Source organism: Lactuca serriola, chromosome 5, assembly GCF_051521515.1.
Source record: "Lactuca serriola cultivar US96UC23 chromosome 5, Lser_US96UC23_V15, whole genome shotgun sequence".
Taxonomy (NCBI): domain Eukaryota; kingdom Viridiplantae; phylum Streptophyta; class Magnoliopsida; order Asterales; family Asteraceae; genus Lactuca; species Lactuca serriola.
This window is the reverse complement of record NC_136412.1, coordinates 6,576,536-6,593,982: the sequence shown is the minus strand read 5'-3', so window position 1 is coordinate 6,593,982 and position 17,447 is coordinate 6,576,536. Positions and strand designations below refer to the sequence as shown.

Below are 17,447 nucleotides of genomic sequence, written 5' to 3'. Positions count from 1 at the left end.
GGGTGGCAATGGGTAGCTTGGTGTTAATCATGGATCAATGGAGCGTGTGTGGTTAATCGACACATTGATTAAGTGATATGTAACATCGAGAGTACCAAGCTAATTTACATGGTTATTCACACCTTGTTTGTGATCCTCGGCATTCCAGTCACAAACTTGAGAGGACATAATCGAGATTAAACATGCCATTGAAACGTTCAATGAATCTCAAAGAATCTAGGAATTTCAATTCATCTAAAACCTATTATTCATTTTCTTTTTTCATGGCGGAAAATTGGTAAATCATCATTTACCTACCTTCAAATATTTTGCAATTGGATTATGGCATCCCTCTTCCAAATTGTGAAATATTGTGCTGGGTCCTAACCTTAATATTTCATTTTGAGTGTTATATTAAGGACTTAAATCAACTAAACTTGAATTTATCCCTTGTAGATTTTTATTTCTGACAACTATGGTCTTCCTGGATCTTTTGGAAAAGGCTTTCCACATTAAGAGGATATTCCTCAATATCATACTTCACTTCCTCAACCTCCTCTAATAGTTCTTCCTAACCCACATGTTCTTCGACTTGAAAAGTTCAAGGTCACTCAAACACTATTGGCTAGCAAACACCAAGGTGGAAAGTCTGTGTGTGTACATGTCTTGGAGATGAAGTCACACATTGACAGGCTAGGAAAGTTAGGAGTCGTTGTGTCAAGGAAGTTGGCTATTGACTTGGTTCTTCAATCACTTCCTGAGCTGTATGGTCAGTTTGTTAAAGACTACTGTATGACAGATCACGACGTGACCCTTATCGATCTTACCTATTTGCTTATTCTTGCTGAAACATCAATGATTCGGCGCACTGGTAAAGCAAACCTGATTGGAATATCTACTTCCCAAGTTGCCATGGACATAGGCAATGACATGGATATCCCATGAATGATTCCTTCTCCTAAAGGAAAGGAATTGGCCATGGTCAAAAGTTTTGATCATAAGATAAAATCCAGTTCTGAGATAGTTCCATTTGCAAATGCCAAATAGTCCACTTGTTTCTACTGCCAAAAGAAGAGGCATTGGTTGTGAAGCTGTCGTATCTACCTTAAGGACCACAAGGATGGTCAAGTCAAAATGTTTAACTCTGTTTTAGGTAAGTCCACTGTCTAACTCTATTAAATTCCTATTTATAGATTCTTAATACATGGTGTGATAAGATTGCATTTTGATGTTTTTTAGGATTGAAGAAAAGAAAGGAAGCTTAAAGGAAGAGTAAGCAGAGTCTGATCATGAAGATATGGATTTTGATCGCATGGTTCATGTAACATCCGGATATCCAGGCATGGAAATTTGAGTATTCTATGTTGGGACATGAAGAGACTCGGCGAGTTCACGCCTCAACTCGTCGAGTAGCATCTTGACTTGGGGACCTGTTTAATGAGGGGACTCGACGAGTCGGGTATCTGGACTCGACGAGTCAGTGCTATTAAGGAAAACCCTAATTGTCCGGGTTTGAGACCTATTTAAAAGTCCTTATGGCCTTCATTTGCGGCCATTACACCCTGAGAAACCATAGAGAGCAGAGGGAAAGCTTGTAGTGCAATAGGATGGCTAATTCATCATCCTTTGGTGTGTTTTAGCAAAGGTAAGGTGGGATTTCGAGTTGGGCTATCTTGTGGGACAGAAATCTTCCATCATTTCGTTCAGAGCTGCTGTGAGAGGTAAGGATTCATGTCCATCTTCATTTGTGTAATAGATTTCATGAATCTAGGATTTCTTCTCTTCTTTTGGTAAGGGATCGAGAGTATGTGATGTCCGCTTGTGTCAATATCTTCAAATTTGGACCTTGAGAGGTCCAGAGAGTCCTTATTCTCCAGCTTTATGCAATCCTTTATGAGTTTGGGGCTTAGGCTATCATTTTATGGTTATTTCTCCATTTGTGGCTATATGTGTGTTGCACGAACATAAAGTTTGAACCTTTACGTTACTTTTGAGTGCTAGAAGGTTAGATCTACTAGTTAGAGAAGCAGATCTGACCTCAGAAGGTCGAATGAGCATAATCATGGAGGAAACTCTCCGAGTCCATGGGAAGACTTGATGAGTCGAGTTGGGTTGCCCCGCGATTCGAATCCAGTGGAAACCCATCGAGTGGAAGGTTTACTCGACGAGTCGAGTGAGGCCTTGGAGAAGTCGGAAGACACGCATGGACTCGCCGAGTCACTCTTGTGCACTCGACGAGTCTGGTCAGAGTTGACCGTTGACTTGAGTTGACTTTTGTTGACTTTGGGGTTTTGGTCAACATAAGTAATAGAGATCATGGAGGGGTAAAATGGTCTTTTACCCACTACCCGATAAGAGAGGGAAAGAGAAATCGTTAGTTTATTTAGAGTTGAGATTTCGAGTGTTAATTAGAGATATTTGCCTTATGTGTTAGGCGGTGGCGAGTTTGAGATTCAAGTGTAAGGATAACTGCTTGTTGCTTGCCAGGTGAGTCTTCTCACTATGCCATACCCGATGGGGTAATTATGTGTGACTGGAAGGTCTTATGTGTATGATGTGTATGTGATGCATGTTATATATGTGATATGTTATGATACGAGTATGATGATACGGACCGGAAGGTCAACAGAGTATGGGCCGGAAGGTCAACAGAGTTATGGGATGGAAATCCCCTGAGACACTTGGATCGGAAGATCCTATAGAGTTATGGACTGGAAAGGCGTATGTGTTGTATGTGGTATTTGGGGAACTCACTAAGCTTCATGCTTACCATGTTATGTGTTATGTGTTTCAGGTTTTCCTCACGGAATCGCGGGACGACACCGACTTGATTGTACACACCAGAGAAAGAGTTATGAGGATCCTGGATTATTAATGGAGTTGTTCTTTGTAATTGAATAAAAGAGATTTTTATACAGGATGTTATGAATAGTATGTATTTTAAAAATGAAAAATTGTTTTAAATTTTCACTTCGTTACAGTTCGATGATCAGATTTTTGAGCTTCTACAGTGCTACATAGGAGTTATGATAGATTGCTTATAAATATTTAGTAACATAGTTTTCATATATATTTGCATTGTAAGGACAAGTTTTCCGCAATTTTTTATAAATAAAGAAATTTTTTGATTTTATCTTATTTTATATTTCCTTGCAATGGCATTTGTGAAAATTGATGTTTGTATGTTTCTATTGTTAGCAATGTTGAAAATGGATTTGATTGTTTCGTTTGTGGTAGTGTCAAAATTTACCAAATAAGGAATGATTCTTATCAACCAAGTTTCAATTGGACAGAAACTTGGAATTATGCAACTTGTATTGTGTGATGAATGAGAACCTTCATCTTTGGGAAATTAAGACTAATTCCTTGTTCACATGTATATGTGAGTCAAGTGAAGGACTAGGGGATCGGGTACACTTGGTTGTGTACTGGTCAGGTCCATCACAAAGAACAATAAGACTATTCGTCATGATTTACTAAAGTTAGTAAATATGGTTATACTTACAAGATTAAGTATAATTCCAACTCACTGAAAAAGTTTCAATGTATGGCAGAACGAATAAGAAGAATCAAATTAGGCAGAAAGATAAAAGTTTCTCCAATCTGAAAGAAAGGAGAGTACTTTAGTATCGTGTTTTATGATCATCCTAAATGATTATGAAAACCATATCACAACTAATCCTCTAAGGACACCTTAGTGCACTTGTATGGCTAAGAAGAGGAATCAAGAATTGTTGAATGGTTAAATCAATTAAGGCGAGTCATACTTCGTTCCAAAATCGAGTCTTAGAGTCATTCTCCAAGATTGTAACTTGAGTGACATACCTTAAGTAGGTTATAACACATTCAAATTGGTAGTTGCGATGTTTTGGATAAAACAAAGACCAACCAAGACCCATTATGTGAAGTGTTGTTCTTGATAAGAATCCACACTATGTAACATCCCAAAAATCCGTACCAAAAAATTTTCTTTAAATCGTTACAAAAACCATGTTTATAAAAACATAACATAATTCAGAGTATTAATTCCAAAACATAATTTCATTATCAGAGTAAAACATCCCAGGCTGACTAATCAATGGTGTGTGCCATGCGATCACCCCGAGCTCTTCCCTCCGCTACCGGAAGTACCTGAAACCAAAACTGAAAACCGTAAGCACGAAGCTTAGTGAGTTCCCCCAACCTACCACATACCCTGCGTAAACACATACAGCATATACCGGGCCATGCCCGCTATTTCGGGCCTCGCCCTACCTCGGGCCTCGCCCGCTACAATGGCCCCGCCTGGCTTCGAACCCCGCTCGGATACATATCTGTATCACTTAGGTCCCGCCTGTCTCTGGGCCCCGTGTAACATCCCAAAATTCAAGTCCAAAAATTTCATTTTTAATTAATTAACTCATAAAACATTCACTAGAAAATATTGTATAAACACGTCATCTCATAAAATCAAGTATCATGTTTGAAACCCACAACATAAACAAATATCATATCAGAGTACAATCCCAGAAAAACACCGTGCGGAAAATCAGATGTGTGTGTGATGCCATGCTACGCTGCCGACTCTTTCCCCTTAGACGAAGAGGTACCTGAAACCAAAAACTGAAACCGTAAGCACAAAGCTTAGTGAGTTCCCTCATCATACCACATACCATACAATACCATCGGTATCTTTCAACCGGTAATCATCATCGGTATCTTTCAGCCGGTAATCATCATCAGTATCTTTCAACCGGTAACTGGGGACTATTCCACCCCTTTACCACTAGCATACAATAACAAGATATAAGCATACAGTCAGGCATATCCGGGTACTGACCTACCCCTTGGTCCTAAAGACCACTATCAGGGAAACTATCCCTATCATGCACGTAACAGATCATACAGATATAACTCATATCCAAACACATACAGTACCATAATATTTTCCCATTACATTCACTTTGTGAACATTCACACGATGCACGGTAATGTAAAAGCTTTGTTTTTGGTTAATGATAGTCGGATTTGGGAAAATACACACTCTTACAAGAGACACACACAGATACTAGATGCCTTGGTAGAAGGCTACTTTTAGTAGGAAACATAGGGTTTTCTAGGAGGTTCAAAACTTTTACATACTTACACTTCACATACTTACGAATACTTTCTTACAAATTCAGACACTAAAATACTTATGATCTCACCAGCTTTAAAGCTGATACTCTCTTTCAAAATAACTTGTATCCTTAGGTCAACAGTACACAGGTACTGATGCAAGGTTTAGAGAAGATGGAGCTCGTTCAAGACTCATCTTTCATTTTGATTTATACTTTAGTGTCTATTAAAAATGTCAGAACACACTTGTATTAAAGTTATATTATTAATGCAATGGGTGATGTTGTTGCTTGTTTACTATTATTCATTGTTGTGATACTGTACATGACGTCCTCCGCCCCAAAACGTTTTCGTCGTTCCTGGTTTTGGGGTGTAACAAAATGGTACAACGGACCCCATATAGGTAATGTCGCCAAATCTTGAGGGCGAAAACAACCGCCCCCAACTCCAGGTCGTGTGTCAGGTAATTCACCTCCTGAGGCTTCAACTGCCTCGATGCGTAAGCGATGACGTGCCCTCTCTGCATCAACATTACGCCCAAATCCGAGATGGACACGTCACAGTATATTACAAAATCATCTATGCCCTCTGTCAGGGCTAAGATCGGCGCCTCGCACAACCTCCATCTAAAAGTATCGAAAGTTGTATGTTGCTCAGGCCCCTAGCGGAAAGTCACCGACTTCTTGGTCAGTCGGGTCAGTGGAACAACTATCTTGCAGAAGTCCTAGATGAATCTACGATAATATCCCGCTAAACCAAGGAAACTCCGAATCTCAGATGGAGACCTCGGAACCTCCCATCTCATCATGGCCTCTACCTTGGCCGAATCGACCAGTATATCGTTCTGGTTGACGAGGTGCCCCAGAAACTGCACCTCGCACAACCAGAACTCACACTTGGAGAACTTTGCAAAAAGTCTCTCCCTCCTCAGCGTCTCCAACACCTCTCTCAAATGCTCCTCATGATGCTCTTGTGTTTTGAAGTAAACCAAGATATCATCAATAAAAACTATCACAGATCGATCCAGCATCAGTCTGCATACGTGGTTCATGAGGTCCATGAATGCGGCAGGAGCATTAGTGAGCCCAAACGGCATCACCACAAACTCGTAATGACCATAACGAGCCCGAAAGGTTGTCTTCTGCACATCATCATCCCTGACTCACATCTTGTGATAACCTGGTCGTAGATCAATCTTGGGGAACCAAGATGCACCCTGTAGCTGGTCAAAAAGATCATCAATCCTCGGGAGGGGATAACGGTTCTTCACTGTTACCTTAATCAACCTCCGATAGTCTATACACATCCGGTGGGATCCATCCTTCTTTTTCACGAATAGAATTAGGGCTCCCCATGGCGAACTTCTCGGCCTAATAAATCCCTTGTCTAACATCTCCTGCAGTTGTGTAGAAAACTCCTACATCTCGGGAGGATCCAACCGATACGAGGTCTTGGCTATCGGATCCGAGCCCGAAGTCAGGTCAATCATGAACTCCACCTGTCTCTCCGGAGGTATCCCAGGAAAATTATCTGGGAATACATCCGCATACTCTCTCACCACTTGCACATCATCCATAGTCGCCTTACCCTTCTCCCGGGTATCCATAACATAGGCGACAAATCATGTACATACCTGATGAATGTAGTGTCTGGCTCTCGCTATAGAACACATGACCGGTCCATGCTGCGGTCTCTCACACTAAATCACTAGCTCTCCCCCATTTGGGGTCCTGACCTGAACCAAGTGTTGCTCACAGTCGATCACCACCCCATTAGGGCTCAACCAATCCATGCCTTTGATATCCTTATTCCCCCTTAAAGGAATGAGAACCAAATCCACGAGATATCGTTCGCCATACATCCTCAAAACATAGTCCCTATAAACCTATGATGAGCCGAACGGACCGATCGTCCGCAATCACGACCTCTAAAGGAAAATCCAACATGCTCGTAGACTCGGCAAACCTCTTACTAAGTGCAAGAGAAACGAAAGATCGGGTAGCTCCCGAATCAAATAACACCAATACTGGTATACCGTTCACATGGAACGATCCTAACAGAATACTTGAAACATGAAACATAAATACCAAAATTGACATATAATAAGAGATAGGGAGAAGAAACATACCCGTCACCATATCTGGTGCAACGCGTTCCTCCTCGGCAATCAGCTGGAAGGCTCGGCTCCTCACCATTGGAGCATCTGTCTTGCCCTGTCGGCCATCCATGATCCGTAGGGTGGCTAGAGCTGGCGCCGCCACTGGCGCTGCTGGTACAAATCTCAGCCAGTAGGCATTTTTATGGCCCCTCTGATTGCAATGGAAGCAAATCAGGTCTGATGTCTAAATGGTGGGGGTAGGGGCAGTACAATCCTTGCTAAATTGCCCAGTCTTTCCGCACTTATAGCAGCCTGATTCCCCAGCTGTGCATACTCCCTTGTGTGGCATGTCACATTTTCCACAGCGGATCCGGCCCTGGTGGCCCTTCGACCTCGATTCGAATCCCTTGGGTTTCTTCACCGAAACCCCAATCGTCTACCGTTATCACATAATAGCATAGCATACTAGCACATAAATCATATCAGATAGTGGCATACCAGACAAGTATCACCAAGACAATTATCTAACTATAAACTCCTACTAGTGGGCTTGGTGCCTTAGACCCACTGCTACCTGGAATGTAACTCACCTCGTAAAGTTGAATGCAAAATCTCACAGTGAGAAATCTCTAACGGCTGCTCCGACGACTCCCCGAGCTATCATTACCATAATAACACTTAGTCAAAATCCAATACTCCTTTTTAGGGTAAAATGACCATTTTACCCCTAATCAAATTTAGACCATAACCTAGGCCCAAATCCATAAAGCCAATGGCCCAACATTATAAGGCTTTTCCAAGCCCACTTATGGCCTAATTTTATGAATTGGGCCCAACTCCTCAAATGGGCCTTCCCTTGAGCCCAAACATGTCATTAGCCTAATAATTGACTTCCGATGGCCCACTGAGGCCCAATAGCTAAGAAGTCCAAAGATCGGCCCAAACCAAGGCCCAAATGATGAAACCCTAATCTAGTGAGTACGCGAGGAGTACTCCTCTGTACACTAAGCGTACAGCTTGCAAGGCTTGTATGCCTAGCGTACAATTCTGTTAAGCCAAAACTCCAAAAAGGGTTTAATCCCTTAAGACCTTAAATTCCAAACGTAGATTTGAGTACAATAAAGTGTCTTAATCCATAAAGTCGATTACTTGGTGGCTTGACCCACCAAATGAACCCAAACTTAAAATATGGCAACTAACTTCCATGGAAATGGCTAGATCTCATGCATGGTCACAAGAGGACCTTCAAGATTGAAACTTTTCTGCTCTTGGGACTCATATAGCACTAAGGGTGGCAACCCTTAGCCTAGAAACAAATTTAAATCATGAAAATCCATTTTTGGGACCTAAAGAGGTCCATAACACCATTAACATAGATCTAAGCTTTCATGAAGCAAGTTGTGAGCTTTTTACCTCAAATGAGTGTCAAATGGTGATGTTATCTCAGATCCTTAAGCTCAAGCTACTCAAGTTCTTCTTCTTCAACTTCTTCTTTCTCCTTCCAAGCTTCTAAACACCACAATGAGCTTCACAAGGCCGAAAACACACAAGGATGAGGAAAAGTAGGCGTTCTAGGGTTTCTGAGGTTGAGAGGTTGGTAAGGAGGCTAGGGTTTGGGACTTAAGGATGTATTTATATGGCTTAAACCCTAAAAATTAGGGTTTTGAGTCTGCTCGCGTACGCTGCGCGTACTCCTTGATACGCCGCGCGTACGCGCATGAACCCCCCACATCCAATGCTGCACTACGCCCCGCTTACGCCCAACATACATCTTTGGGTAGCCCAGTAACGGCCCACTCACTTAAGGCCCAACTCAATAATCCAATCTTTATCTCAAAGTCCGACAATTAATTATAAAGGAATTAAATGATCATTATTACCTCAAGTCACGGGTGTTACAGATGTGTAAGGTAATTCAAGGCAAAATATATGTTCTTTTAGTTTTTCAATGTTTATATATATATATATATATATATATATATATATATATATATATATATATATATATATATATATATATGTTTGTCTCTCAAAAAAACTAAAGGTGGCTAGGTTTTTTTTATTTTTCTTAGCTTCATAGTTCAACTAACTAGTTAATCTAATTTTGCACAATGCAGATGAGGCATTTGTTTGATTGATGTTATAAATATTTTTTGCATCCTTGAGCTTGTTGTGATGTACGTGTAGGTTGTTCATATATTTCAAGCTAGGGAAGGTGAGTGGATGGTTTTTGTATGGGATGGAACTGATGCTCCGCCGGTGAATGTCAGTGCAAGGTGGTGAAACTCAAACTCAATAATTACGTGTTGTGTTGTGCACATTATCTATAATCTATTAATTAATAAAATAATAGAGTCGTGGTTGGCTAGCTACTGAAATAAAATAAATATTGGATATCTGCAGTCATGTTACTTTGCAGTTAGAAGCAACTCCTTTGTCAAGAGATGTTTTGTATACTTTTCCGACAGTTGGGACTGTTTTGAGGATGACCGCTGACCCATTCAGTGAGCAGCAGTTGTGTCTTCACACCTTAAAAGCTATCGGAAGATGGGTTCACTTTAAGAATATAAAATTTGAAGTTCCTTGTGGTTTTTGGTGTGGAATTATGTTGTCGGTTTCTAAGTTTAGTTATTTGTCCGATGACAATCACCTTTTATTGAAGTACCAAAGGTTGAGTATAATAATTTAAAATTTAGCCTTTTGGACTGAAAATGCATATGCATGTGGAAGGAAGAGATGGATAACACTATTTATGATGTGATTCAGGAGATACAAAAAACGGTTTAGTGGCCAGTGGAGTCGCATGCCATGCTCGACCTTCCTAGCTGGTCCTTCTCATGTCACAGGTTGGGCATTATTCCTACATTCGTTCTTATTCTTATATGTGATTTTCTTACTACACTCACGCTCAAGGACAATGGATGTGTGCATATAAGTCCTTGATCTCCTTGTAATTAAATGATGGGGCAACTGTCATATTAGCCCATCGAACTTATCGTGTTTGTTTTAAAAGGTCACCCAACTTTTTTTATACATTAAGGGAATGAACTCTCGTTTAACCTGTTAAAAAAGTCACTTAACCGACCATAGCAGGTTTTAATCTCATTGTAGCCTCATTTCGGTTTCTTATACCCCAATCTTTCAATCAATCGGAACCATTACCCTTTAAATACATCTCTTCTTCAACTCCACTCCAAAAATGGTGAACACCATATCCAAAATCAAAAAAACCCAGAACACCAAGAACAACCAGTCAGCAGCTTTAATAGATTCAAACGATGATGTTTTAATTGAAATCCTTCTCCAACTTCTTGTTGCCTCTGTTTTGCAATTCAAATCTATATCCAAACACTGACGTTCCCTTTTTAGTAACCCGCATTTCACCCTCCTGTATAAAAAATCATCAATCTCTTCTGGCTTCTTTTATTACAATATGTATATCTGATTTGTGATGTATTCAATCCCACCACCAGGCAATTTGTAATCATCCCATCGGTTCTTGGAGGCAAGGATGTTGGTAAAAATACCCGTTTTTATGGGTCTGGCATTTCATCGAACAGATTGTGTACACTTCAAAGTTTTTTGTTTTAATCTTGTTAAGCCTAAGGAGGACCTATTTCATATTAAAATCTATTCGTATGAGACATGAAAATGGAAGATTTTAGATGAATCTATTTGTGAATAGATCGTAATTAGAAATGGATTTCATGGTTGCAATTGAAGGTTTTAATTGATTTGGGATGAAGAACAGTTCAAAAATCAATGAAGATAAACTAGATGAATTTAATGATTTAGTGAAACTGAAATTGATTTTGAAATCGATATCTGAACCTGATATCAAATAGAATTTTTGAAGTAATGAAGTTTCACAGTCGATGCGATGGACATGGTGTCGGAACGAAGGCATATTTTCTCAATTCCATGAAGGCTTCGTAAATCATATGAGTTTGCTGTTTGATGGGTCTTGCAAATTGAAGCTACATTTGTAGTGATGGGTTCTGTTTGAGACTCACATTTTTGTTGACTCACAATTTGGGTGTATGATTTGTAATCGGAACGAATGGTTGATTTGAAATTGATTGACTACGTCTTGGGTTCGAATTATGTATTGGAGTCGACACTTGACGTTGTGAAAACGAATCACCGTTGCCATTGATGGTGCCGGATGCAACTTGCGGGGGTTATCAATTTGGGTAATGCCCAACTGCTTTGGGGAGTTATCAAGGCCATCTTCATTTGGCGGATGCCCCTGATGGCAGTACAAACCATTTGCAATTGAACGTGTACGGGATGTTGAAGGATAATTTTGGATGGTCAACAGTGTTTAAGGCATACATTTTACAGGTTTACTCGGTATCAGGTCATATAAGGATGTTTTAAAACAGAAAAATAAGAGTTCATTCCCTTAATGTACAAAAAAAAAAGTTGGGTGACCTTTAAAACAAACACGATAAGTTTGATGGGCTAATATGACATTTGCCCTTAAATGATGATACACCCCTTTCAGCTTTTTACAACGACAAAGACCAACCATCAACATGTGCCTTTTGTTACACTGATGGACATACTCTCCCATTCGGAGGTATGATCTTTTACGTTTTGCTAGGGGTGTTCAAAAATATCCGAAAATCCGATCCGAAATTTCGGATATCCGAATTTCGGATATCCGGTTTTTCGGATTCGGATACGGATAGTGAATTTATAAAGTTTCGGATATTTCGGATATCCGATATCCGAAAAAAATAATTTTTCTTTATTTTTTAATATTTTAAAATGAGAAATTAGAAACATTGACATGCTTAATGGACTAATGTTCCCCACCATTTTCAACTTTTTCGTGACCATTCTTTTCAAACTTTTATTGCAAACCTTTCCATTTACAATGTTATATATTTGTTTGTTATAATCCTGGTTCGTTGGCTTATAATCAAAAACTATTAAGTAAATGCTACATATATTTATTTGTTGCTATCGATATCCATCTATGTCGCAAGATTTAACATAGTTGCTATTATTAATTTTGAGAGTTGAGGTGATTTTACGGATCGGATGTTCAGATATGGATATTTATTTAAAATTAATGAAATTCGGATATCCGGTTTAATATCCGAATCCGTATCCGAAATTTTAGATACAGATTCGGATATCAAAAATCAACTATCCGAATTTTCGGATATCCGGTTTTGAACACCCATACGTTTTGCGATAGTTGGAGCACTAATAGTAGTAGGACATTTCCATAAAAAGCTAGTTGCTTTATTTCAACTTCATTTACAAAACCTTTGTTTTGACTTTTGACTTCTTTCTACATACATCACTTCCTAAAAATGGTATTTCAGATATGTTGCAGGTATTAGCCAAATTCAGATGTGTAGTTCGGATGGTGGCAACATTGCCAAGTCAGCCTAGCGGATTCCAAGCTCCTTGCGGTTGTTACAGGCTTCGGCTCACCCTTCAAGATCCTACAGCCAGAATCCATGCATATTTACGTAATGAAGATGCGGTATGTATGTACTTCTTGAATGATGTTTAAGTGCTGTATGAATAAAGTGTTTTCTCTTGATAAGCATGTTGGGAACTGGGAAGTTTAATATGGAATAAACAAGTTATGATTATTTTTTGAAGAGGGAAATGTATTTTTCTTGAAATTTTACCACTACCAAGCTACTACTGTTTTCCTCTTCAAGATCTTTGTTCCTTTGACTTGCAAGGTTGATTCTACCGCAGCCACTATTGGTCAAACTGAATGCCAAATGTTAGGTTGTTTGCTCTCAGGTCTTTTCCATTTGATGAAAGAATTTCTCGGCCCTCAACTGGGAATTTAACCCCAATGTTGGTTATTATTTTTCATCAAAATTGAAATAGAAAAACTAAAGGGTTGCTTGATAATGCATTCTACTGGTTTTGACTCGGTTTTGGTCACATGTACATAACCAATGCTCATTGAATCAGACATTCACTAAATTAGATCTGATTCTGTAACGATTATCAAATTTAATCATGTGTTTATTATGTATGTAATGATATACTATCATTATATAGTATGGAAAGGTAATGAAAAAGATGGTTTCAATGTTCAGAACCTTAAGGAGTTTGATGGTTGAGTAGTATGTGAATGAGAGTCTTGTTGTTTTTCACTGGAAGAGTCGGATGCCTTTAAAGGTAAATTGTTTTGTACGGAGGTTGTTTTTTAATAAAATTATGATGGCATGTAACCTTACAGTTAGAGGGCTCATTCTTCCATCGGTTCTTTACCCTTTCATGTGGAAAATTTGAATATAGATTGCTAGCATGCAAAAGAGGTTCCGATTTGTTGATTTGGCCTCTGGTCAATAAGATGTGTCTGTTTGAATAGAACAAGGCTTGGTTCGATAAACTAGATTGAGTGGTCCTGGTTGTATGTTGTAATGTTTTTCTAGTGTCTCACCAGCTTTTTTTAATAATATTCCACCCTTAAAAAAAATAAAGTAATAAAATAAAAATAAAGACTTATTTGTTAGTTTCCTTTTATTACCAGGTGAAGTAATAATGTTTTGTGGATAAAGTGTTGAATGCATATAAAGTTTGTCCTTTTTTCTATAAAAAATAAACCGTTTTAATAATACCACATAACCATTCTACCATTATATTGAAACAACTTTCTTGACAATATTCAATCTATTCTAACAATATTAATCAATTTCGCATGAGAGGAGTCTGGAGAGAAAAAAACCAGTTAGGTAAAGATTGATATCTTAATACACAAAGGCATGTTTTTGGTTTGACTCATTAAGTCGCTCTATCCAGATTAAGTAAAAAAGAAACGATCATGTATAGTCATCTAAATCAAGTGTTTACCCCATCAAACACATCAAGTGTGGAAAAGAAACAGTCCATTAATTTATTTATTTATTTTTTTAAAGTAGTACCAGGAACAAAAATCATGGAGTTACTATCAAATTCAGCATAAAAAAAGGAGGAATCACCCTTTGTGGATGCTGTTGAATCAATCAAAGCATGTATTATTATTACAAACTACAAAAAGTATATAACCAAGTAAAAGAAAAAAACATTGCAGTTGATGGGTGATGTTACCATGAGTAGTAGTAATGTTTGTCTGTGTCTGTGTGACTGATTCATTTGTAAGTCTGTGAAACCTCAGAAACCAACTTATCCATAAACTGACATTTTTTGTCGAATCCCCAACCTGGGTTGCTCTGCAGTGCAAATATATATATAAATCAAATATGTAATGTAGGAATCAACTCATTTAGCCACACCAATAAACGTAAAGCATAACAGTTGATAAAGCCATAAAGGTTTTTTTTTTTTTTTTTTTTTAAAAAAAAGTGAAACCTTGAGAGAGAGAACAGCTCGATCAGTAAATCGCTTGACAGAGGCAGGTGCAGTTGCAGGCAGAGTATTTGCAACTCTCTCAAGCTCCTCCCCTTGTGTTTTAGCAGTCACCCTGTTAGTGTTGGGCCCACTATAGAACTCCACAAGTTCTTTCATTAGAGGCACATTCTTCATCGTCTCTTCCACAACATCCTGAAATAAAAACACCAAATCACCAATTAGTCAATTACAAACAGAAAAGAAAAAAACAAAAGTCTTGACTTACCTGCCACTCTTTGTTGGTTTGAATATTTTCATAAGCCATTAGGAAGGGCTTCATTTTCTCAAGAGCATCTCGAAGAGGTACAGGAGGCTTCTCATCAATGTCAGGATTCGAATCAAACTCAGCCATTAAGTATTCTGCTTCACACTCCAACTACAAAATATGTCAGCTAATTATGTTACAATATATAGATATAACTTTGAGTTGAATGATATAATTAACGAAAAGGAGTCCATACCAAAAGATTGGTATGCATTGCATCCACATGGGCATCTTCTTCAGGAGAGGGTAACACATTTGCACTGGCTTCTTCAAATGCTTGAGTCAAAATGTCAAACTTCTCAGGACCAAGATATTTAGCAAGCTTTTCAGCATTCACTTTGTCAAGCTCTGTTTCTTCCTCATCTTCCTCATTCTCATCAAACTCAGACATTCCCCTTCCTCTCCCTCTACCCCTACCCCTACCTCTCCCCCTACCCCTTCCAGTCCAACCTCCCCGTTGACCTCCCATACCACGACCACCCGCTCCTCTAAACCCTCCACCATCTTCACCAACCACATCACCGCCCCTTGAAAGTATCCCCCTAGCCTTGTTGATCGCCTCTTCTTGACTCATTTTAGGGGAACTTGGTCGAGGCTTTACTACTGGTTGTTGTTGTTGTTGTTGTTGTCTGGGTTTGATATGGCGATTTACTTCCTCGCCCTTTTCAGTGCCAACATTTGCTGTTGGTTGGGCGGGCTTTCCACGACCCGCACCGGATAAAACCGACAAAATGCTTGATGGGAGATTAGTCTTAGTCTTCTCTTGGGTTTCTGCTTTTGGAGGTAAAATTACGTCTCCGTCCTTGCGAAAGAATATAGGTCTCTTAGGTTGTGAAGTATCATCAGATTGAGAAGGTGGGACAGGTGTCGTTTGTCCACGACCACGGCCAGCGACAGTATTGACACCTGGCGCCCCGAAAGAAGAAAATTGAGGTTTCCCCCGACCATGACCACGACCGAGTGGAGGGGAGAAGGGTTTCTTGTCTTCAGGAGTTGGTGGCTCATTCTTACCAGGAACAGAATCTATGACACCGAACTTGGGGAAATCAGATCCTCGGCCCCGCCCTCTGCCGCCACCATCATTTCCAGCAGATGTAGAGAAATCAGATGATGATGATGATGATGACAAGACAAGGGCTTTTCTGCTCGTGTGGCCGATAACAGGTTGTGAAAGCTTTCCCAAGCTCCGTCTCATGGTTGACTATATGCAGATCCTAAAACCAGTTTGAAATACACGGATTCAACAATAATAAACCAAAATATCAAGATTCTCACTTTTGATATGTGTGTATCTTGTTACAGGCTTCATTAATCTTGTGACTCAGCTATTACCATGTTTTTCCATAATAAAATGAACTTAGTACACTTTGTTGGGTATATCATGAGCTATCTAATTCTTCTTTAGAACTGTTTTAGTTACAATGGATAAACACCTAAACTTATATTGTGCATTTGCAGTGGCTTTCATCTACTTCATTCATGCTTTCTGAATTTATTTATTTACTAGATATTTACCAGTTAGCTCGGATACTTAGATGTTATAAAATGAACATTACATCTAGAAGCACAAATGATATCTGATTTCGGACAGGATTATCAAACAGCAGATATGAATAATCAATAAGGTTAACATATGGGTAGAGAAATACAGGTAACGGGGAGGTTACATGTATTAACATGCACTTTAGCTTATTTATTTAACCCATTAATATGCATATGGATCCAAATTGCCACATCTAGCATAAAGCCATATAGACCACTACATTGCCAATGCAAGACATCAATCTTGAATGAAAAGCACTGAAATTTCGTGTAGAGATAGAATGTTAACGATATTCGAAAATAGGTTTACCGGATAAGCCCTAAAAACTAGAGCGCCACAGCAATTAAAAGCAAAATGATGAAAATACCGTGTCTAAAGATGTATACTTTCATTGGGGCATTTCATCGAACACTTGGTGCTCATAACATATAAAGGAGGTAAACACATCAAATGAATCGAGTTGTAGTAAAAGAAATCGATTAACATCATATTTTCATCATCAAACAAGGGTTTATTCTAGGGTTCGGATTCTACTCTATGAACCCCACTGTAGTTGTACATGTAATAGTGTGGTAGTGTTTACGGGGTTTACAATAAAACTCATCAAAAACAACAAAAGCACAACCGAATCAAATAATGCAGCATACCAGAAGCAGAAGTTGACGCCTCAAAATCTTCGTTTGAAGTCTCAGATGTCGATCGATTGTTGTAGGGAACGGAAAGTGTCCTCCGGACTGGAAGACTTGTTACGATTTTCTATGGGTAAATCTTGCCTTATATTTTCAGAATCGACGGATTTAGGTTGAATTTTGTATTTGACAACATTTTAATTTTTTTATTTTACAATATTTTAGATCAATTTATAATAAATCGTAGAATAGTATTTTTTTTGCATATCTTTTTTTTTAAGTGAATCGTATCAACAGTTTTTTTTTGTTATGCACAACAATTAATGTATCATATAGTTGTATAATACAACATTTTAAAACATCAATTGTTATGTATGGAAAAAATTATTATATACAGATCAGCTTCTTTTTTTTAATTAATTAGGTGTGAGACCCATGCATTACATGAGTTTTATTTAAAAA

The 17,447-nt window shown here is 38.8% G+C and overlaps 1 protein-coding gene across 1 annotated transcript; it reads right to left on the bottom strand.

Annotated features, from left to right (window-relative positions):
* Positions 1-14,102: 14,102 nt before the first annotated feature.
* LOC145051882 (hydroxyproline-rich glycoprotein family protein) lies at positions 14,103-17,160 on the bottom strand. Its single transcript, XM_078999714.1, has 5 exons — positions 17,004-17,160; positions 15,010-16,027; positions 14,775-14,924; positions 14,510-14,701; positions 14,103-14,370 (listed from the first exon to the last, which is right to left on the bottom strand). The coding sequence occupies exons 2-5, from the start codon at positions 16,006-16,008 to the stop codon at positions 14,290-14,292; spliced, it is 1,422 nt and encodes a 473-aa protein (XP_078855840.1). The 5' UTR covers positions 16,009-16,027; positions 17,004-17,160; the 3' UTR covers positions 14,103-14,289.
* Between the last annotated feature and the right edge of the window lie 287 nt (positions 17,161-17,447).

Coding starts and splice junctions, on each gene's coding strand:
- LOC145051882 (XM_078999714.1), bottom strand. CDS start 16,008: ATGAGACGGAGCTTGGGAAAGCTTTCACAACCTGTTATCGGCCACACG. Junction 14,925..15,009: donor CAATGCATACCAATCTTTTG/GTATGGACTCCT, acceptor CATATTTTGTAG/TTGGAGTGTGAAGCAGAATA. Junction 14,371..14,509: donor GAGCTGTTCTCTCTCTCAAG/GTTTCACTTTTT, acceptor TTTGCACTGCAG/AGCAACCCAGGTTGGGGATT.